General features: G+C 35.5%; 2 protein-coding genes across 2 annotated transcripts in view; one reads left to right on the plus strand and one right to left on the minus strand.

Annotated features, from left to right (window-relative positions):
* Positions 1 to 427: 427 nt before the first annotated feature.
* On the minus strand, positions 428 to 14,292 carry DECR1 (2,4-dienoyl-CoA reductase 1). The gene is made up of 10 exons (XM_039346729.1): positions 14,092 to 14,292; positions 7,025 to 7,224; positions 5,884 to 5,941; positions 5,655 to 5,741; positions 3,504 to 3,651; positions 2,232 to 2,331; positions 1,943 to 2,015; positions 1,394 to 1,540; positions 997 to 1,059; positions 428 to 572 (listed from the first exon to the last, which is right to left on the minus strand). The coding sequence occupies exons 1-10, from the start codon at positions 14,164 to 14,166 to the stop codon at positions 513 to 515; spliced, it is 1,011 nt and encodes a 336-aa protein (XP_039202663.1). The 5' UTR covers positions 14,167 to 14,292; the 3' UTR covers positions 428 to 512.
* Positions 14,293 to 14,734: 442 nt separating this feature from the next.
* NBN (nibrin) overlaps positions 14,735 to 23,125 on the plus strand; it is a 30,871-nt gene continuing 22,480 nt past the window's right edge. The window contains exons 1-5 of the mRNA XM_039346727.1: positions 14,735 to 14,885; positions 17,340 to 17,473; positions 18,951 to 19,099; positions 20,933 to 21,092; positions 22,499 to 22,602. Coding sequence (XP_039202661.1) covers positions 14,849 to 14,885; positions 17,340 to 17,473; positions 18,951 to 19,099; positions 20,933 to 21,092; positions 22,499 to 22,602 — 584 coding nt within the window. The 5' untranslated portion in view covers positions 14,735 to 14,848. The remainder of the gene's footprint in view (positions 14,886 to 17,339; positions 17,474 to 18,950; positions 19,100 to 20,932; positions 21,093 to 22,498; positions 22,603 to 23,125) is intronic.

Below are 23,125 nucleotides of genomic sequence, written 5' to 3' on the forward strand. Positions count from 1 at the left end.
TGACCTGTACTCACACTTATACCTGTTGCACCACTCCTCCTGATTGCAAAACAGGCACTTGCCAATCAGCTTACATTTATTACTTTTGCAGCATCCTGGGGTCATGTGATCAAGATCTGCGACCTATTTTGCCGATTTCTGGCAAAAAATTCCCAACACCCTTTGGGGAAGCTGGATTTGCTTAATGACCATGGTGGTTTACTTAATGCCTGTCTAAAAGTTGTTACAAAATTGGGCCTAACCTCAACAACTTATGATAGAAATTCTGGACCGAATTGTGGTCGTAAATCAAGCACTACCCATATACGAAAAGAAACTATGAATGTATTAACATATGATAATTTGTGTATGCCTGTTAAAATATTGCTTCTAAAGAATGTAATATTGTGATTTGTGAACTTAAAATGGATACACATGGACATACAGATAATTATCAGCAGCAGTGCATTTTATTACTAGAATATAGAACATTTTAGAAATAAGCTATATAAAAAGTCACGTAAAAATATAAATTATGAGCCTTTTGTTTTTCGTATCATTTGTTCCATGATATTCCACTGGTCACTGGTGACCTAGCATAGAAAAGAAAACAGTGTAGTTGAGATGCCAATTTTCTACTATCATCATGTAGTGTGTCGATATGGGTATGACCCAGCCAGGAAGAATGTTCTTAAATTGCATTCAGAGCAGAACAGATCCTCAAAGTTTTCCAAGTGAAATCAATGGGACTTAAGCTTAGTATTCCATTAAAAGTATACAGTAATACATTAATTTTTTAAGAGGAAAAATACCTCTTAAAAGTGGGTGGATAGAGGTGGGAATAGCCTCATGAGGCCTGGATCTTTTTACCAAGCATCAAAAGCTGATATTGGGAGGAAAACGAGAACTACGATGGGAATTATAGCAGAATGGAGGGCAGCATTAATTGATTAAACATCCAATGTAATCTTCCATTTTGCAATTTTTTGTTACAAAGTTTTCCTTGTAAATTATTACCTTACGTAATTCATTGAATTCTCCAGCCATATTCACGTATTCACCACCATCCATTCTAATGACCTGTAAGAATGATGCAGAGGTTGTTTCATTAAGAAATTCAAATGATCAGCTGAATTAGTTCAGTAGAACTTTTGTACAAGAAAAAATACCTTTAAAGTAGTCAACTTCTGTGACTTACTGAACTGTACTAAATTTGCCCATAAAGCATTCTTTCCACTAGGTAGTTGGTGGTTTCTAAAAAGTTAAAGAGTGATTCATAAAGCATTCTCATCAAGCTCACAGAGCTCCGTAAAAATGCTGGAATTAAATGCCTTCAAGGAATCAGGTGACATTTGTGTGTAATTACACTTTTCTAACAGCAGCAGTGAGCTTCATGCACCCAGGATCAACTTACTGCTCCATTAACCCAGCTTGCATAATCACTACAGAGGTAGGTGGCAAGGTTGGCGATCTCTTCCACAGTTCCCATACGACCACAAGGAATTCTCTGGATCATTTCTTTCTCAAATATCCCCGTGGGATCCAGGCGGCTGAAGGCTCCCTGAAGGGGGGGGGGGAATAATTGTATAGCAAAAAGATTTGTGCCTTGCAAAACAAACAAACAGTAAAATAAAACATGTGATCTCAAGGAAGCACTGCTCCACTCTTCCCAAAGTATTTCTATTTCTAAAAGGTCACTCACAATTACAGGAATTCCTTGAGTTACGACCTATCACAACTCTAACTCTTGACAGTTGTAAATTGGGTCACTCATCTGATCAACCCAATTTATGACTTTTTTTGTGCTGGTGGTGGTTAAGCAAATTCGCAATTGTTAAGCAAACCATTGACTTGCGATGGGTGCAGTTTTGCCAAAAATTGGAGGTAAATACAACCCTGTATGGGGCAGTGCTTCTGGTCACTGCAAAGATCTCAGTTAATTTCTTAGTGGGTAATAACGTACCTTTGTCTTTATTGGACCTGGCTGAATCACATTGAATCTCATGCCGTATCTACCCCACTCAGCTGCAAGAGACCTAGAAATCAAAGATTAAATATTCTACATCCAAACATTAATATAGCTGCAGCAAAATGTAAGGCTGGTAAATAAGCACAGACTACATTTCTGTGAAAAGTATAGACAGATCTAAAACAAAGTTTTAAAGGAGAAGCAGTAAAACCGCTAAATTTACCTGTCAAGGAGAGAATCAAAGGTATTAAGAAAAAGTAATGCATTTTTAAGTAGTACTCACTTGCACAGGGCTTCTACACCTGCTTTGGCAGAAGCACTGGGCACCACAAACCCAGACCCGCTTTCTGCATAGACTGTTGTAATGGCCAGAAACGCTGCCCCTGAAACATACAGGAAAATAAATGTGGGCCATAAGTTATAAATTTTGACCTGACAGTTGACTGAGCTTTTCTTATATTTCTTATAGAAATCAGGACGTATCAGTGAAGACCTAGATAGTAGCATTTACATGTAAATCTTTATAGACATGTTTGTATCTGTGTATCAGTATCTATTCATACAGATGCGCATTATGCAGTAATTTCAGTTTTTTGGTTTGTAGACTTTAAAAGCATCCATTTCAAAAAGAATAAGAAAGAATACAATTTTAAACAAGAAATTCGTACTCATGTTGATAGCACTATTTTGGCAACAGAAAGGGACGATACATACTTAATAACTGTAAAAACTATTATTTGTATATTATTTGTGATTTGCAAATAAGCCACCATTATTCGACAAATAAATGAATTAATATATATTTATTTCTTTACTTTGCAGCTCAGTTCCAAAGGCTGCAGTTTTGTTGACCAACTGTTAATAAAACAGAAACAGAGCATATCTTTGACCACATTTCCACATTAAGCAATAAGAACATGTTGAATATGTTACTGGCAATATAAAGTTAAAGAGAAAATATATGACATATAATTAAATTGTAGATAATATCTAGCATAATTAATGATCTTATTCTTTTTAAATGTGCTTTACAAATGTTGCAAAAAAGTTGCAAAATAATGTTTAAGCAGCCATATAAAAGTCTTGCAGGTATTTCCTTTGTTTTGTTTGGCTTATGTAGTGTCAGAAACAAAGCCAAGATGTTTTGTAGGAGTCAGATAATCATAATAGTGATAATTATTTTCAATAATCATATTGTTACAAGGGTTCTGTGAAAACTGCCTAACATTCATAAAATGTCTATATAGTTCGCATAATTTATATCTACAAGCAACATTTACTGTATCTGAAATGTAGACAGGCTAACAGCCGCTCTTCTTTTGGTACCTGATGACTGTAAAGTAGCTGTTTTCTTTTTCTCCAGAAGATGGACAAGTAAAAAAAGTTGCCTCATGTTCCCAAAAGGGTTTGCTAATAAACTAACAAAGTATGAGGCCTATTATCAGAATAATGAACTATACTAAAAACTGAAATTTCCAGACATCTGCAAGGAAATAAACATAGATGTCACTTTCATTCAGTGACAAAAAAGTGATGTTTATCAATCTCAGTTTACCTTTCTGGGCTTTAATCAATTCTTTTCCAATTTGCAAAGTTACATAAGCAGTACCATTCAAAACAATGTCAGTGATAGTCTTCCATGCATTTGCAGAAAGACGTTCAGAAGGAGAAATAAAATTTCCAGCAGCATTATTTATTATTACCTGAAATAAAGAAAAATACATTAGATCTGTATTAAATTTGATCTACAGTTTACTGGAGATAACAAATAAGCACCTACCAATTTCTATACAAACAGAAGACTAGCAATGAAAACTTGTCATGTCAAATGATACTTCTGGCTTTAAAAGCTTGTAGAGACTATGAGACTATTTCAATATAGTCGTGTCAAAAAATAAGTATACCTTATCTAAAATTGTTTTTCGTTATTTTATCTTCATTCAAATACTATGTAAAGAAAGTTTTTTATTCAGCAAAAATTAACAGGTATGCCATTTCTTTCTATGGAAAAAGAAAGTACACTCTTGGCTTTAATGCAGGTACTACCTCTCTGACAGAAATAATTTCAAATAGTTATTTCTTATAAATGTCTACCAGACTCTGACATTAGGAGGAATTGTTTCCCACTACTCAATGGAGATTTATTTTTCAGCTATGAGATTTTGAGTGTTTTCTTGCAATTAGTTTATTTATTTATTTATGAGACTTATATACCGCTTTAAGTGCAAGCACTCTCTAAGCGGTGTACACCAGTAAGCAATATATATATATATTTACATTGCCCCCAACAATCTGGGTCCTCATTTTACCTACCTCGGAAGGATGGAAGGCTGAGTCAACCTTGAGCCGGTGAGATCTGAACCGCTGACCTGCTGAAATACAGTCAGCTAAAGTGGCCTGCAGTACTGCACTCTAACTGCTGCGCCACCTCGGCTCCTAGTTGGCATCTTTTAAAACAGGGTTCCTCAAACTTGGCCCTTTTATGACTTGTGGACTTCAACTTCCAGAATTACTCAGACCAAGTTTGAAGAACCCTGTTTTAAAATCCTCATATCCTCTTTCAATCTAGGTGTGATACCACATTCATCAATAATAAAGAATAAATCAAACTAAATTTCTGAGGTTTAAATAATAGTGTCCTCCCAGATCCTCTCTAATGATGTTCTAATCCTGTGGACCAGATCTGGTGCGCCTGATTGTAATTTTAGGTATTTGAGATAGTGATGAGTATGGGAAGGTACTTGCGTTTTCCACATGAAAAAATTTGCATTGCGGTTTACTTGAATTACACAATGGACTATAAAATGTAAATGGTGTTTGTTTGTTACATCTATCACTATTGTTATAATAAAAATCAAGTATCTGTATGTTGAAATAGGTTAACAAAATAAAAAAAAACGAATGGTGCATACTTTTCTCACGGCTGTGTCTAAACTTGCTAACTGGCAAGTACAATGACGCTAATAATAAAGTAATCCATGCAAGTCAACCACTATTGCTTACTCCAGTGTTTCTCAACCTTGATGTGATGGAATGTGCAGCTGGAGAAGGAGTGGAAGGGAAGAGGTACAATATTCCAAAGAGGACCCCAAAACAAGAGACTACAAAGTCCTGAACTAGATGGGGAATGGAAGGGAGGAAAAGGTTTGTGTAGCCACACACTACAGTCTCTCAGAATATCAATCAAAATTAGTTTTTGTCATTAGATCAAGGTTTTGAATTACAAATCCTGACACGTCACTCCAAGATCATATGACTTTCATTCCAGAAATTAAACTTGATATAAACATACTACACTAAAATTTTGCCCAAAACAATTTGCACAAAATTCTGTCAATATGGAAAATACTGTACATTATCAAAAGTATGCTCACAGTGCAAGTCAACATTTCTACTGGAGAAATGTTTAATTAAGAGACAAGGAGCAATTCCTGAATCTACTGGGTTAGTTTTTTGATAAATTATTTTTCATGAGATTCTGATTTGCTTACCTTATATTATATTATGGCCTATTTCACTGGATGGGGCTTTATGGGTATGATCAATTAGTATACATATATATGATAGTTAATCTTACTTTTTAAATTACAATAAAAGGCAACTTATATTGCCTTTTGTTTGACTAGTTTACTTATATGACATTCTTTTTTGTTACATCTTACACTATTTTTCCAGGAATAATAAATCAAATTTTTTAATTACTTACATCAGGATGCCCAGCCATATCAATTAATCGACTGATTGCATTGGTAACAGACTCTGGATCTCTCACATCACATTGAATTGCATGAATCTGGTAATAAAGTAAAATAATTACATAACTACTAGCAGCAAAAATAAAATAAAATAAATTTAAAATATAATTTAAATTTAAATAAAATTTAAAATACTAGATTCAGATGTTATGCATTGATATTAATAACAATTTTAAATACCTTATTTCCAGTTTTGGAAGATATTTCTTCTGCTGTTTGATTCAATACATCAAGATTCCTGCAAACAGTTATAAATAAGACTGAGTTCCTATAGGTTACATAATAATAAAAACTCCCTTTTTATGACCGTATAACCCCTTAATTTGGGGTAGAGTTGGAGCTACTGGATGGAGCTGAGCATTTACTGGCCAAATGCCCTTCCTGATGCCACACTGAATTTGCAGCAAATATTTTTTCTTGGCGGCCTAGAAGAGAAATACCTGCCATTACATCATGGATTGGACTCTCAGCCTTCCGAATAGGAAGAAAGCATCTTCACCGCTAGGCCATCATGCTGCTCAATAACTTACATAAGTACATACCTTGTAAAATATTTGACAACTACAAAAATATACTATATATACAGTGCTATATGCTTTTGAAAATGTGGTTACAGATTCTTCATATTGTTCTTTATATAATGGTTACTATTATCTATACTATCAGCAGATTGATGCACTAAAGCAGGGGTGTCAAACTACCGGCCCAGAGGCCGGATGCCACCCAGCTCCGGCAATGGGGAAAAAGTCACGATACATCGCAACACGTCATGTGATTTGCGAGTTGACACCCCTGCACTAAAGGGACTCAGAGCTCAATCTTAGGGTCTTTAGGAGGCTACTGGTATGTATCAGAGCCATGGTGACACAATGGTTAGAACGCAGTTAGTGCCGGCTAATTCTGCTGACCGCCAGCAGTTCGAGTCTCACCGGCTCAAGTTTGACTCAGTTTTCTATCCTTCCAAGGTCAGTAAAATGAGGACCCAGATTGTTGGGGGCCATATGCTGACTCTGTAAACCACTCAGAGAGGGCTGTAAAGCACTGTGAAGTGGTATTTAAATCTAAGAATTGTTGCTACTACTATTTTAGATGATCTGAGAATTTATGGATTTCTCCAGAAAATGAAGAAGCAAACATGCTCTTGGGAATTTTTCTGCCCTCGCAGCAAAAGTCTGTCACTGTTGTGCCTCATCCAGTATACAACATTAAACAAAGCAAAGAGGGGTTTATCCAGCAAGAAACACTTTGTATTTATCATCCAACTAGGATTAGTGGGAATAAAGAGAACATGGAGCTGTAATAAGTTTTATTTGTTTTTTACCGGCTTGCTATAACACATTCTGCTCCCAGATTAGACAGCGCATTTGTCATCCCTTTTCCAAGGCCTGTACCTCCGCCTGTGATAAAGGCCACTTTTCCATGAAAAGCATCTGGTGATAGCATCACTTTCTGAAGTGGTGAAAAGAAGCTGCCTTGAGGACTCTTAGTTTGACATAGTACGTTTGTTCCATGGGTGAAACGCTGGAAAAGAAAAAGGATCATTTTAACCTAGAGATATTTCTCAACTGTAACAATTGCATCAAGGCAGCTGCTGCAGTCAATAATAGTAAGTGACAATGTGTATAAATGTTTTCAAATATTCTGCTTTACATGTCTTGATGTTGCCATGATCGTTACAAAAACATTTTAGGTAAAGTCTGCCACTAATTTCACTCATTACTTAAAGGCATGATTTGATTAACTGTGTCTAGTAAATAAATCAGTATTGGTTTACAAAAGAGTATAATGCTTTATAAAATAAAACTGGATTCACACAATAAATTGAGTCATAACTAAACAAACATTACTTGGCAAAGTAAGATTTCAGCTCATAATTGATCCAATGCTCCTGACATGCACCAGAAAAATGTCCTTTCATTGTTTTTTCTTTAGATGATGTAATTCTGACAATGTAAATTGCCCCCAAAACATTATGCTCTGAAGGAAGTTCTGCAGAGGGATATGGATGCTGTCCAGAAGATTCCATTCCTACATTGGTGATCCTTAATCTGAATGGTTTATTTACATATACCAGTGTTTCCCAAACTTGACAATTTTAAGGCATGGGGACTTCAACTCCCAGAATTCCAAAGCCAGCGTTGCTGGCTGTGGAATTCTGGGAGTTGAAGTCCACATGCCTTAAAATTGTCAAGTTTGGGAAACACTGACGTATACCATATATTTCTGGAAGATGCTCTGTATCATTACCATTATAACAGAACCACAACATAGTTCTTAAAAGACAGAAAGACCTGCCAAACTTTGTTGGAAGGGAAGATCTGGCCAACTCTTCTTTGCTATAAATTGCCTAAAAATGTTGTGGTTGTTTTAGTGATATTTCTTATTAATACACCTACAAAAAATTCTTAAGAGTTTAGTGGGTGTTTTTTTAAAACTTTGTCTGGGCACTAGTTCAAAAATATTTGTTGCTGTTGCTCAAATTAGCTCCTGCTGGGATTCTTTTGTAAAACTTGTGTAACTTTTACCATTTTTTTAAGCTTGCTAATAACCTTTATCCTAAAGAGCATAGTGCTCTTGTTATCTCCTTAGCAGCCTAGAATTTCTTTTTCATCTTTTAAGACCCAATTCTTAAGTTAATTGATCTTTACCTTTTGAGAAATTGTGCAGTTCTGTATCTTTCCAGAAAATCTTGTACTTTGGGTACTGAATTTAGTTTAAAACATTGATTTTTAAAAGTAAAAATAACCCCTTCCAGTTTGTCCCAATGAAAGGGAATGCTATCTTGCTTTAAAAGATCTGTTAGGAAGAAGTATTACAAGTGTTTCCTTGTAATTGGAATTTCTCTGAATATTTACACTTCTTTCCAAGGATGTTGAATCTTTGTTGTAATGTCTCTGCATCATTTGCTCTTTAATACTGGTAGCTTTTCTTATAAATTGAATCATGACATCTCTTGGCACTTATCTTCTGGCTGCATATACTGGATGTTATGGTTCTGAAAAGAAGCAACTTTTCAAAGAACTTTGAGGCTTATTTACCTTAAAGAATCCTTTTATTGCTACATAGCTTCGGCATGTACAATAATGAAGCCAAAAACTGAATCTTCCCACCCCCAATCACCCGTAACAAAGCATAACTCACTCCTTCATTTTACAGTCATCAATCACATTCTCCAATTAGTGTGAAGTGTGAATTGTCCCTCCTGTATGCCTCCTGTTACAGCTGACCTTGGCAATGCTGTGCTGAAATATTGTTATGGTTAACTAGCATATTTTCCCACCCACTAGGCTAGTATTGTCTGCTTTAACTCTAGAAGTGATATGAGGGCTAAATAAAACATTTTTGCTTCTTCATATATGGCAAGCAAGAACATCCGATGTTAGCAGTCTTGACACTGAATTTATTCTGTAAATTTTATCAATTTCCTTGGAAAAAATCTAATTTATCATCTTTAAACCATTTGAAAATTTGTTACAATTGTATCTTTTAAATTTGTGCCTTTTTCCAAATTTTCTAGCATCTTTTTAAGTCTTCATTTTTCTTCCTTTTAAATCTAATAATAAATTTGAATCCAATAAATCTAATTTTGTATCTGTCTTATCCAGTCTAATCTATATATATTTAAAATATATAAAATATATAATATATAATTGTCTAATTTTTCATTCATCTCTTGTGACATAACATGTAACTTTGAAATACTTCTATAAAATTTTAACATTAAATTCTCCCATTTTTCTTATAAATCTTTCTTTGGAAGTGTTGTAGATGAAATTAAACTGAAAGAAACTTCGAAAATCACCAGAAAATCTTAATATACTTAACGAATTAAAACTACTACAACAGCAAATTTCCTTGTTGACTGTTTCAGATATTGAAATATACAAAAACAATACTTTTTTGAACATGCAAATAACTAGGGGGATGGCTAGTGCATAAATTAAGAAAACAGACAGAAAAGAAGATGATAAAACGATTCCACTGAAGACCATGAGAGCCTGAAACTTTTCAAGGACACCATAACAGGTGCGGATTTCAAGCAGATGGTTTCTGTAACAAAGTGAATTCGTTTATATGGATTATGTTAAGAAGTTGGGGCCTTAGCTGGGAAAATTATTGTTTAAGTCTGGTATTTGGTATTGGAACCTCAGAGTTAGTTTTGCTAATACCATGCAGTGTATTCAATAAACAGTAAGATTTTTGGAAACGGAATGAACCTGCAGTTTTATTTGGATTCTCAAGCTTAATTCTCAATTAAGCTTTAGGAAGGAAATAAGACTTACATGGATAAAGAACTATTACACTAATTTATGTAAGAAACATGTAGTTTCATTAAAACATATTGATGATTACATATTGACTCAAAATCTTCCTAAACTATTGGAAAATTACAAGCAAATTTTGAACAGTCCAATAATAACCTTTTAAATAAAAGAAGCAATTAATAGAGCTAAGATATGTAAAGCACTGAGATAGTTTATTGGATGGATTCTATAAAACCTTTGAAAAACAATTACTTCTTCCAATGAAGGACTTAATGAACTTTATTCTACAAGGAAATTCTATGTCAAATTCATGGAAAAATGCCTACACTTCTTTGATACCTAAGGAGGGACTTCTTAATTGGTACAGACCAATTTCTCTTAACTATGACTATAAACTGTTTACATCCATTTTAGCTGAAAGACTTTAATTTTTTTTTTTTTGAGATTACATACATGAAGACCAATGTAGTTTTCTATCCAAAAGACAATTAGAAGACAATGTGGGAATAATCTTCCTTTAATTGAACATTTACAACATCATAGCGACTAACAGGTTGCCTGTTTTAATCTTTTAATCTAATCTTCTTAGGTACAGAAAAAGCTTTTGATAATTTGAATTAGAACTTTACGTTAAAGTAGTCAAAAATGGATTTTGGATTGGGCTTTATAAACTCCAGAAAGAACAAGACAGGGGTGTCTTTTATCCCCCCTTATTATTTATCTACTGGAACTGCTAAATAGGGACATTAGATAAGATGTCAGAGTAAAAGGAAAAGCACATAAGTATAAACTTGTGCTTTTGCTGATGACTTGATTTTGATTTTGCAAAACCTGATAGAGAACATTGAATACGTTATGAGAAATATTAAAATATTTGGAGAAGTGGCAGGTTTAAAAAGAAATAAATTAAAGACAACAATATTGACAAAGAATATGAATGCAGAAGAACAGAGGAAATGGAATTTAAAACTGGGTTAAAGTTATGAAATAAATAAAGTATTTGGAGGTGACTCTCATTAATGAAAATTCTAATTCTAATGATATATCGAGATCTACTGATATTTGAAGAAGATAAAAAGAAGATAAGATAAATACAAGAGTACAATTAGTAAGTGAAAGATTTGTTTGTGATTGATTTAATTATTATATGATCTTTGAAAGATTAAACTTTTGTATTTGCAGGAATTAAAAATTGCTAAAATTTATAAAATGTTTTTTAAGATGAATCTGGAAGATGAATCTGTTAAAAATTGTACGGTAAAATGGTCAAAAGTTTGGCTACAATATAATGCTAGACCAATGGTTTAAAATTTACTTTGAATTATTGTTTGAAAGATTTTTTTATTTGAGCCTAGATCAGCGGTTCTCAACCTATGGGTTGCGACCCCATTTGGGGTCGATCGATCATTTTTCGGGGGTCGCCAAAGGCGGCGATCCGCCATTTTCTCCCCTCCGGGGGCGGCGCCACGCATGCGCGCTGCGCATGGGGGACACCGCCACGCATGCGCCCAGCACATGGGACACCACCGCGCATGCACGCCACGCATGGGAGCGCCGCCACACATGCGCATAACGTTTGTGTGATGGGGGTCGCCATCACACAAACGTTGAGAACCGCTGGCCTAGATAGAGTGATAGTTTGGGAAATGCAACCAAAATCTATCATATGTGGTGGTCTTGTAAGTATGCTAAATCGTATTGGATAAATGTAATATTGGTAATACAGAAAATATTCAGAATACAAATATTAATGAAACCTGAAACTTTTCTTCTAGGTATTATGGACAAACCAATTGAAAAACAGTTTGGAACTTTATTTCTTTCCATGGTGACTGCTGTAAGGCTTATATATGCTAAGCACTGGAAGAAAAAGGAGACACTGTTGAAGAGTGGGATTGACTGAATTAGCAGAGATGGCAAAATTAACTGTTCTGATTAGAGACAACAGATTAGACAAATTTATAAGAGACTAGAAGCCGTTTGTGGATTTTCTACAGGTTAAATACAATGACAGATGGTTAACAGAGGGATTTGAAGATTAGTTTTAACTTTGGGGTAACCTGTTGACTATTGATGTCGGGTCAATTTGATTATTAAACAAATAGATTTCCACATCAGGGATATTTATGTAATATAGTATTTTTGTTAAATACAATGGAAAAGTTTGTAACTAGTTCTAGAGCCTTTATATAAGGGGAGGGGAATATATTAGAGTTTTGATATGTCTTTCAGCATTCAGCCACGGTGGATTTTTTCTTGTTTAATATAGATGTATTTGATATTTGGGCTATTTTTCTTTTGCACACAAGTTTTTTTTTCTTTTTGTTGCTAGTATTGGATATTTGTTAGTTTGTTTCTTTTTTCCCTTTTCTTTGTTTTGTATTTTATCTTTGGTGATAAAAGAATAACATTTGTTTTAAACAAAGAAGTAGCCAGTGATTACAAAAAAGCATTGTATCAAATTCTCTTCTGCTTAAGTGTTAATTTGGAAGTAAATAAGAAAAAGATTACAAATCTCGATGTTTTTTTTTAAAAAAGTTGGGATACTGTCACAAGAAATCAGACAGTTTGAGCAACCTGCAATTTGAAGGTATGAACTTTGTACATATTTGCCCAACTGTGCTGTTCTTCCTGATATCATTAACTTGAGAAAAATGGGTAAAGGTAGATTAAGACTACCATTGATGTTAAAATGGGATTATGATGGGTGAATTGGAATATAAATATCATTACAAATAAATTACAGTAGTTCATCTAAAAATTAGGCAAATCATCCATATGTTAAAAAATTATATAGGAGTTTCAAGTTATTAGCAAGCTGCTTCTTTTGATTGGGAAATAGCATTACCCATACTATGAGCTGCATTTATGTACAAAATTCCCAGTAAAACAGCTCCACAAGATATTTTTATCTATCAAGTGATTCAGTAACATAATACATGTATTGCTATTTGTTTTATTTGAACTCCTGTAATTAAAAGACATTTATTAGTATTACCATAATATCTGTACCACTTAAATGCAATATAAACATGAACAGAAGAATAAAAAAAAGATAAAGTTGTAAAGAAAAAAAAACTATATGAGAAATTGAATCAATTGGGAAAAAAGATTCTAGGCTGCTAAGAAGATAACAAGAGCACTATGCTCTCTACATAAAAATTATCAGCAAGCTTAAAAAAATGGTAAAAGTTACACAAGTTTTGCAAAGGAATCCCAGCAGGACTAATTTGAGTAACAGCAGCAAATATTTTTGAACTAGTGCCCAGACAAAGTTTAAAAAAAAAAAACACTCACTAAACTCTTAAGAATTTGTTGTAGGTGTATTAATAAGAAATATTACTAAAATAACCACAACATTTTTAGGCAATTTATAGCAAAGAAAAGTTGGCCAGATCCTCCCTTCCAGCAAAGTTTGGCAGGACTCCTATTTATTTAGCAAATGTCATTTAGCAGAGTCATGACAAACACCCCCACACAACATAGGACATATTAAATTAAGATAAAGCCACAATAAAATCACTTTAATATGGAACCAAGGAATTGCAGGGATAGATGTTATAATGGGGTATATACTATAATGGGGTGTATACCCCACATATCCCATATAAAGTATAGATTATCTCCGTGATGGTAAACCCTGGGCAACTTTCTGTCTTAACAGAAAGGCTATATGGCGACCGAACTGGTTTATTGTATTCCTCATGGTCAAAAATTAGAGGCAACAATTAGAGAACAGTTCTTTTAAAAACTCATCGATAAAAAGTACTATTATATGTATAGAAGACTGAGGTTACGTACTGAACGCTTCCTCGAAAGTCATGAGTTAGTAACAGTTAAACTTTTGGTTTAACTATTACTAGTTAATAATACTAATAGTTTCGGGGGTTTAATTATTACTAGTTAATAGCAACTAACTTGTTATTATTCCGCATCTGTCCAGAAACGGTGTATCTTTCACTACTGCCACCGCACTGCGCTTCCAGGGTCTCTTTTATGGGGGAAATAAAACACTCAGGGCGCCGTTTCGGGACTCGCTAGAAACGGCAACTATAAAATCACCGCCTCCCTCAGAGAGCTGAAACGGTGGCCGAAGTAGAAGAAGAGGTTTTGAGCTTCTCACCCGGCCAGTTGCCGAATAAAGCCACGGAGCAAATAAAGTCTGCGAGCCGAACCGAGCGAACAGACCCACCGCCATCTTCCCCTCTACAGCAGAGCTTCGGAAACGCCGGCGCGGATGGAACCGAGGCTTGGCAGGAAGCCCCGCCCACCAATCTTTGCGGAGAACAGCGAGCCGCGCCCCTTTCCAAAGGCAAAACTTGCTAGGATGACTAATACTTCGCTTAACTTTTTGTGCAATTATCACCGTGTTGAACAAAGTCCCCGCCTATCGTCGAGCGCAATTTTGTAGACTTGACATGCAGATTCGCATTCTCAGCACTCAGACAAAGGCCGGTTTACGATTGTTAAAATATTTAAAAAACAATACAAAAAACGGAATAAACTAGCCAAAAAATAAATAAAATAAAAATAACAAAAAATAATAAACTAACCAAAAAATAATAAACTTCCTCAAGTTTACTTTGACTCCTCAAAGGAACATCGTTGTAGAGCTTTACTTTTTCACTGGTTTGCTTTTCTTCCCGGGAAATCCTTTTTTTTTAACCAATGACAAGTCACGTTCCTGGCACGATAAGAAAGCTTTTCCTCTCGCTGCCCCTAGATGGCGCTGATTGCTATTTCCGGGTTTTTCCAACCTAGAGATGGGCTGCGCGCAGGCGCACTGTTCTTTTCTGACTCCTGGGCTGAGGGTGAAGGGCGCGGGGGCCTTTTTTTTGACTCGGGAGAAGCGGCACTCTCGATTCTTCTCTAGGGTTAGGATGTGGAAACTGTGCCCGGCCGATGAGACCGGAGGAGGTAAGCAAGAACACTGAAGCGGGTGGATGGGAAGGGAAGGGTAAAGCGAATAAGTCTAGGCTGCAATACTCCGGACCATCCTCGCGTTGCAAGAAAAAAGAAAGTCCAGCTAGACTTCTTGCGGGTCAGATCGCATGACTCTAAGAAAGGGAAAGAGTGTGTTTTCATATGTGGACTTCCTCCGGCTTGGTGCCTGTTTACCCTGCAGCTTTCTGTATTATTTAGTTCATCGCACCAGATACTTCAGCCTTATCAACTTTATGCTGTAGCAGTGTTTCTCAGCCTTAGCTGAGATGGATGGACTTTAATTCCAGAATTCTGGGAGTTGAAGTCCACTCATCTTATTATCAAGGTTGAAAAACACTGCTATGGACTTCAACTCCTAGAATTCCCCAACCAGGATGCAACATGCATGAAACACTCTTACCTCAGAGGTCCCCAACCTTTTGGGCATCAGGGACCAGTTCAATGGAGAGAGTTTTATGGGGCTTCCCTTGTTTGCAATGACTGGTTTCTGGCATGCTGCGGACCGGGGTTGGTCCATGGACCTGGGTTGGGGACCCCTACTCTACCTAGATGAATTTAGCAAATTTGCTGGATGAAGAAACTGCACTAGCCAGTTGAAGTTCAGAGTCTCGTGTAAGTAAAGACAGCAAATCAAATATATTTTGAAACCACGGATTGCAGCCCTCTTGATCATGGGCTTTGGAGTATGTGAAAAACAAATATATGTGCCAACTTTTTGGAAAATAATGAAGAATTTTAAAAATGATCTGGATCTAATGGTCACTCAGAAGTGGAGAATATGATATAGAGCAGACATGTAAAACTTGTGATGTCATGCAACATATAGGGACGGTTTTGCCATTGCCGGCAATGGGGTGGGTGGATTATGATTCCCCCAGTGAAATCAATATAAGTGATTAAGTATTTATGTGGCAGTGCAAAATAAACTGTTAGTGGTTGTCACTTTGAAGACAGGAACATAGAATTTGGGGCGCATGAAATGTATCCCCATTGGTATTGCTATTACCAGATTTGTTTGTTTGTTTTTGCATTGGTTAACGTTGAGTATGACCATCTCCTAAAAACTGTCCAGTAATCCATCCATTAGTCTTAAGAGAAATAGGATGAGCTTGCAGAAAGTGCTAGGCTGAAGTGTGGTTGCTAATTTGTGGCTCACCCAGCTAGACAGCAGCACCTAAATAAACTTGACTGATCTCAAAAAGTTAAGTATTTAATTGGTACTTGGATGGAAGACCAGTAGGTGAAAGATAAACTGGGAAATGCCCACCACCAATCCCAGACATCAGTGAAAAATCACTTCCATATTACTTCTCCATAAAGTTACCAGGAGTCAAAATTGACTTTATTTACTATGCAGAGCTAACAGTAGTTTCCTACTCCCCCCCCACACTTATACAAAAAAAGAGCAAAATTGTTGCATATACAAAAGACTAATTCACCTATAAGCTTATTAAACTAGAATAATGCTGCTAGTGGGTATTTGTTCTTTCAAAGATGGTAGAGAAAAAAATTGAAAATAATCCTCAGGATAAATTTTATTTATGAGTTTGAAAAAATAATTGAGAAAGAAGAGAGCTGTTGTTTGGGCTGCCTCCTAAAATCATCATTGTCACTGAAGATCTATACAGCCACTAAAACTACCGTAAAGTGCCCATTGATAGCTTTGTTTTATTATGCCCTTTCCTGGGCAGGGAAAGCCTAGTTGCATTTGTTCTCCTGCTAGTAATTTCACATTGATCGTATGTATCTATCTTGCAAGGCTACACTTGTGCTTGGCCAGGAATTTGCAACCAGCACAGAATGCAGTGGCTGCTTGCTAAATGGTGTTTTGGCTCTATTCATGTTACACCTTTGTCACTCCACTGGTCACTAGTTAGCTATTGATGTTCAGAGTTTGAATTATGACATACAAAGCATCACCAACCTGGGACCAAGATGCCAGTCAGATTACCTTTCCAGTTATAGACTTGGTGACTCATTGAGTTTCTATGGGGAACTCCTGCTCCAGGTACTAAGATTCAGTGAATGCTACCTGGAAGCTGCTTGCAGGAATACCTTCCATATTTTCACCAGTGTTCTGGAATGTTCTCCCCTCTCCGTTATTTTTAAAATGAATATGTTAATTTTTTTTATGTTTTAAGGTATTGTTAATTAGGTACAGTTTATTATTGTATGCTTCAAAATGGTTTATAAGAAACATATAAAAAATTAGATACAACTGTTTCAATAACTGAACCTTTCATTACAGTCTTATTACATGACATATCAAACTATAGTTCACAAATACAGTATATGCCTATTCAGTGACACTCTAAAATTTGCCTTTTTTATTTATTTAGTTTCAAACTTTTCATAATTTCACATTGTACATTTTTACAATGAATGATAATGCTTTTTCTTGCTTATGACCATTATTGAAACTAACAGGACAGTTATATCGGCTTCTAGTTGGTGTTGAGTATGTTGTTGGACGAAAGAATTGTGGAATTTTAATTCAAAATGATCAATCAATCAGTCGAAGCCATGCAGTTCTTTCAGTTAATCATCTCCAGGTGAACCTTGTAAGTATCACATTCATAAATTTTCTGCTAACTGCCTGCTGTATCAAAACATATTCTTTAATTGAACATTTGTTGACTTGGTACAAATAGTATTAAATGCATCCTGATATCATTATAGCAAATATTCCAGTTATGTAATTTGGATATGAAGCCATTGACAAAAATTATGTAATCTGTGTCATTTAAGTAATAATATTCTGATAGCTTGTTGCAGATGAATATGATTCATTGCATCTCGTCAATCAAGCTGCATTGCTCAGAAAAGTTTTTTACTGAAATATTTTCAAATAAAACTCTACCTGGACATAAAATATAAGCTTTCACTTTGGCTTTATGATTAGAAGTATTTCACTTTTAAATTAATTATAGTCTCTTATTACCTCTGAACTGGCTGGTCCAAACAAACCCATTCCAAGCCATTATTTAATATCCTGGTTTGGAAAATACCATAACTAAACCTCAATTTAAGTAACAAAACAAACAATAATTTATTAGTTGAAGGCAAGCTGGATTGTGCCATTTTTAGCAACTGCACAGGGAATTCAAGGAGCTAAGTCACTAAAATAGACTTTAGAGATTCAGCCAAACCATATTTCTAGTTGATTATGCTTAAATTTCAAATATATTCCTTAACATTTTATATATTAGATGATTAACATGGTTGCAAGATAAGGCTGTTAATACTAGAAGCAGATAAGATTAATTATGCTTGTCTTATTTCTGATGTATAGTATTGATTAAAAAGTGTTCCTATTCATCATCTACATATTTTCAAAATAATTTTTTTAAGTGAAGTAAAGTTAAATTGTGATTCACTTGGATGATTTGTTAGTTTATTGTGCAAACAATGTATTGTGTCATTCTCAAAAACAAAGCAATTGAGATACTTGGGGTCCTGGGTGCTCTTTGAGCTTGGTTGTGGTTTTTTTGTACAGTTTTTCATTACCAAAGTAACATCATCACTGATAATATTACATAATTTGATAATGAAATGTCTACAAGAAAGTAACCAAGCTCAAAGAATACCAAAGACCCCACAACAAAATAGTACTTTTATGGTAAAGAAATGTTAATATGTATGTAGACGTTTTTTTCCCCCTTTCATTCAGTCATGTTCAATTCTTGAAAACTACTTGAAAAATTCCTGCAATTTTGTTGGCAAGACTTTTGGAAGTGTTTTGCCATTGCCTCCTTCTGAAGGCTGAGAAAAAGTGACTGGCCCACGTTCACCCAGATGGCTTTGTGCCTAATGTGGAACAAGAAGTTGGTCTCCCAGTTTCCAGCCTGATAACTTAACCGCTACATCAAACTGGCTCTTGTATGAAAACCTATAGCACATTGATATTAACACTGAGTAGTTTGATATTTTAATGATGTGGGTTTTTTTTAAAAAAAAGAGGGTGGAGTATAGCTGGTATTATGAATAGGCTTGCTGTCTTTGAAACGTTAAATGCTATGAGTTTTATTGTACTTTCAGAGTCAATCTTCATCATTTCCTGAATTAACTTTAAAAGACACTTCAAAATATGGTACCTTTGTTAATGGAGAAAAGCTACATAATGGTAATACCATAACATTAAATACTGGTGACAGAATCACTTTTGGAGTTTTCGAAAGCAAGTACAGGTATGATAGATTTCTGCTAATCTTGAAACACTTAAGGGGGAATCTGTGAGTTTGTTGTCTATTTAAGACATGACAGATTATGGTTATGGATGAAATAAACGTATAAAAGAAAATGTTCGTAACTATGAAGCTTATAGAGCAGAGCTCCCCAATCTTTCTGGATTGGTGGCCTGGAGGGAGAGGGAGGAGCAGGGAAATGTATGTGTCCATGTGCTTGCGCAAAATGGGCATGCGCACAGTAGTGGCACTAGCGCTCATGCATATGCACAAGCAGGCTGCGCGCAACCACGACAGCGCTGGTGGCACTGGAGTCCCCACGCATGCACAAACGGGCTGCTAGTGCCTGCGCACATGCACAAATGGGCTGCTAGTGCCTGTGTGATGCTGGCGATGCTGCTAGCGTCCCACCCATGCAAGAGACAGCAGAGAAAAAGAAAATGCTACTGAATTTTGGCAATTGCCAGGTTCACTAAGCTTTGAAATATTGGCCTAGAAAGACTAATTTTTCATCTTTCCTCTTTTCCAAATCTAGCTTTGTATGCTTTATGTATCCATTGATAATGTTAATCATGGAATGTTGGCTTTATGTTAGTTTTCTCTCTTTGCTATCTTCTTTGTTCATCCTACAATCAAGTCATATCGTTTCCCCCTTTTCAAAGTCACAGAAGTCATACTCTTTCTATCTTATTGACCCAAGTTCTGGTCTCTTTTTAAATCTATCTCCCATTACAGTTGATACCCAAAATGAGATAAATGTTTCTTTCTTACCTTGACTCTTGTACATCTCTTGAATAGCATGTTGCCCAATGAATCTTCTGCTATTCTGCTCTCATTATAACTTCTGAAATCTTATTTTTCACTACCTTTCTGTTTGTGGATCCAGCATCAAGTTTTTTTTCCTCCAACCTGATGTGTCCTTGCTTAGAACATTAATTCTTCCACTTATTATCTTCTTAATCCAAAACTGTGCCGTTGTGCCCACAGTAAAAAAATGACAATAAAGGTTATCTTATCTTATCTTATCTTATCTTATCTTATCTAACTGTACTCTCCAAGATTCTAGCCTTTGTCTCTGGATACCCTATATGTTTGCTATTATCTTGGTGGGGATGGATGAACTGTAATGACACTTCTTCAAATCTCAGCTTTTTTGTGTAAAGCCTTTCATTTAACCAGAGCAACTGAAACAATCACCAGTTGCCTCATTGCTCAACCTGCCTTCTCTCTCTCTCTCTCTCTCTCTCTCTCTCTCTCTCTCTCTCTCTCTCACACACACACACACACACACACACACACACACACACACACACACATATATATATATGTTTTCTGAGGTTTTCGCGGGTATTTGTATGTAGGTCTTTGGTTGTTCGGGTTTTCTCCCACGTAAAATTGGAAGTGTCTTGGCGACGTTTCGACGAAGTCCCATTCGTCATCTTCAGGCTGGTGCTTTCAGCTTCGTGCTCGAGCAGCAATGTGTGGTCTTAGCTGTTTCTTCCTTTTAACTGCCAGTGGGGGTATGAACTGATTGGGTGGGAGCTTGGCTGTGTTCTGATTGGGTGGAGGTGTTGCTGCTCGAGGCACGAAGCTGAAAGCACCAGCCTGAAGATGACGAATGGGACTTCGTCGAAACGTCGCCAAGACACTTCCAATTTTACGTGGGAGAAAACCCGAACAACCAAAGACCTACATATATATATATATATATATATATATATATATATATATATATATATATATATATATATGTGTGTGTGTGTGTGTCTTCCCCTAACAAATGATAAGGTGTTTGGCATTAATTATAATCATATTCTGTTTTCTTGTACTTTGCAGAGTGGAATATGAACCACTAGTAGTGTGTTCTTCATGCTTAGATGTTTCACAGAAAAATATTTTAAATAAAAATATTCTTCAGCTGGGTGGCCATGTAGTAAATGAGTGGAATGAAGATTGTACCCATCTTGTTATGGTTCTGGTCAAAATTACTGTGAAGGTGAGTGATACGCAAGCATGGTATAATTTTTAAAAGCAGTGTTAGAGAAAATGTTCTCTACATGTAATAGTGTGTCTTTGTTCTTTTCCTACTGGCCTAAACTCTTGATTTGAAAATGGAGGCATCCCAGCAATAGGCATTGAAGGCTGGATAGGAAAAATGTTTTATTCACACTCTTACACAAATTTTCTAGGAAACGAGTCCTTTATGTCCATCTGTGCATAGGAATGCAGGCTTGGATGCCTAGTAATGCAGTTATTTATTTATTTAGCATACAACTAGTAATGCAGTAAGGAAGAGAAAAGGAATATAATATTTTTGGCACACAAAAAGGATAGCTGCCACTGAGATATGTCTATGAAGATTTGCAGTCATCCAGGTCATAGTTATCCCAAAGATGCTATGTCCCTAGTTGACTAAAATTATTAGTTGAAATTAATTAGCTGAAAATGCTGACTTGAGAAGTTTGTTGTCAGCAACTCTGTTAACTACCTTATCCCAATCCCAAAGATGCTTTTTTATGAGACAACTAGACTTGCTTGTTTTTCTTTGAAGATGTTTCGCTTCTCATCCAAGAAGTTTCTTCAGCTCTGACTGGATGGTGGGGGAATGGAAGGAAGAAGCTTCTTAGCAAAACGTCTTCAAAGAAAAACAAGAAGTCCAGTTGCCTCGTGAAAAAGCATCCTTGGGATTGGGATGAGGTAGTTAACAGAGTTGCTGACTGCAAAAATTTCTTGAGTCAGCATTTTCAACTAATAATTTCAATCAACTATGAACCAAGAACTAATATCAATCAACTATGAATCAAGCCCAAGAACCATGTATATTCTAATTCAAATCGTACTTGTTTGCATAACAAAATTTTTTAGAATTTTTTTGGAAAATTTTCCAATTCAATTTTTCCAGAAAACCCATAATTTAATAGTGACAACTGAAAATACAGGTAGTCCTTGTTTAAGCAACATCCTAGTTTAGCAACTCTTTGCAGTTATGACATTATGAAAAATGACCGTAAAGCAAAGGAACCCAGTGATATAAGACCATAAGCCCAGTGATGATTGCACTTTGTTTAATGACTCAGTTGCCAGTCTCAATTGTGGCCGTTAAATTATTTGTATTTGTGGGAATCCTTTTGTAGCAGAATTTGCTGTTCTGTATTGTAAAATTAAGATACTGACTGGAGGAAGTAATAAAACAGTGCAAATTCTTGTATAGTGATTGTAGAATTCATTATAGGACTTCTGTTCTTTTTTCTAAGGGAAACTCAGTTTAGAATATAATCAATAGTGAAAGAGTTTAGAAGCAGAATGGTTTGTAATAGGCAGAAGAACCTGAATTACAATCAGAGACATTACATGTTTTGTACCACTATGAATTATTATTATAATTTCCCACTTTTGTTGTAGACAATATGTGCACTGATTTGTGGTCGACCAATTATGAAGCCAGAATATTTTGATGAATTAATCAAAGCCATTCAAGCAAAGCAACAGTTACCACTGCCTGAAAGGTAATAAGTTCTAAGGTACCACCTCATTTTAAAAAAGTTTTAATGTTTCATGTTATAATAATCTTACCAGTTAATATTTGCTGAGATTACATTCACTTTCCAAACTACTGAAGCATGCCTTGATTAAATGTAATTATCCAAGATACATTAATCATGTGCTATATATTGATAGTGTAGTAAATTTGTATATATCAGGTTATAATACATTTTAATTTGTTTTTGGTATCTTTTTGACTATGTATGAAGTTTTATTTGTTTAATTGTATCAGGAATTCATTTTACATGAAATGCTACTTTTATTATTTCATAAGAAAATAGTTTAAATTCTCCTATTGATTATTTCTAGACTTGTGCTACTGAATGGCATTCTTTCTGCAATTCATTGTTTATCTAGGCCGGGAACAATGAAGCATAAAAATACTAATTTAAACAATAGACAGATCAATAATGAGACAATGGGATCCAGCTTCATGTGTATCATAGTATCTTCTAAGGATTAAAAGTCCGAAAAGCCCACCTTCTT

This window comes from Crotalus tigris, unplaced genomic scaffold (genome assembly GCF_016545835.1).
Source record: "Crotalus tigris isolate CLP2741 ecotype Arizona unplaced genomic scaffold, ASM1654583v1 scf7180000018017.554538, whole genome shotgun sequence".
NCBI classification, from domain to species: Eukaryota; Metazoa; Chordata; class Lepidosauria; order Squamata; family Viperidae; genus Crotalus; species Crotalus tigris.

Bases quoted from the DNA above. Each gene is read 5' to 3' on its own strand.
- DECR1 (XM_039346729.1), bottom strand. From the start codon at position 14,166: ATGGCGGTGGGTCTGTTCGCTCGGTTCGGCTCGCAGACTTTATTTGCT. The intron at 5,942-7,024 runs GTAAAAAACAAA...AACTGTTTGCAG, and splicing joins GAATGTGTTATAGCAAGCCG to GAATCTTGATGTATTGAATC. The intron at 573-996 runs GTAATAATTTAC...TTTCTATGCTAG, and splicing joins AATTCAATGAATTACGTAAG to GTCACCAGTGACCAGTGGAA.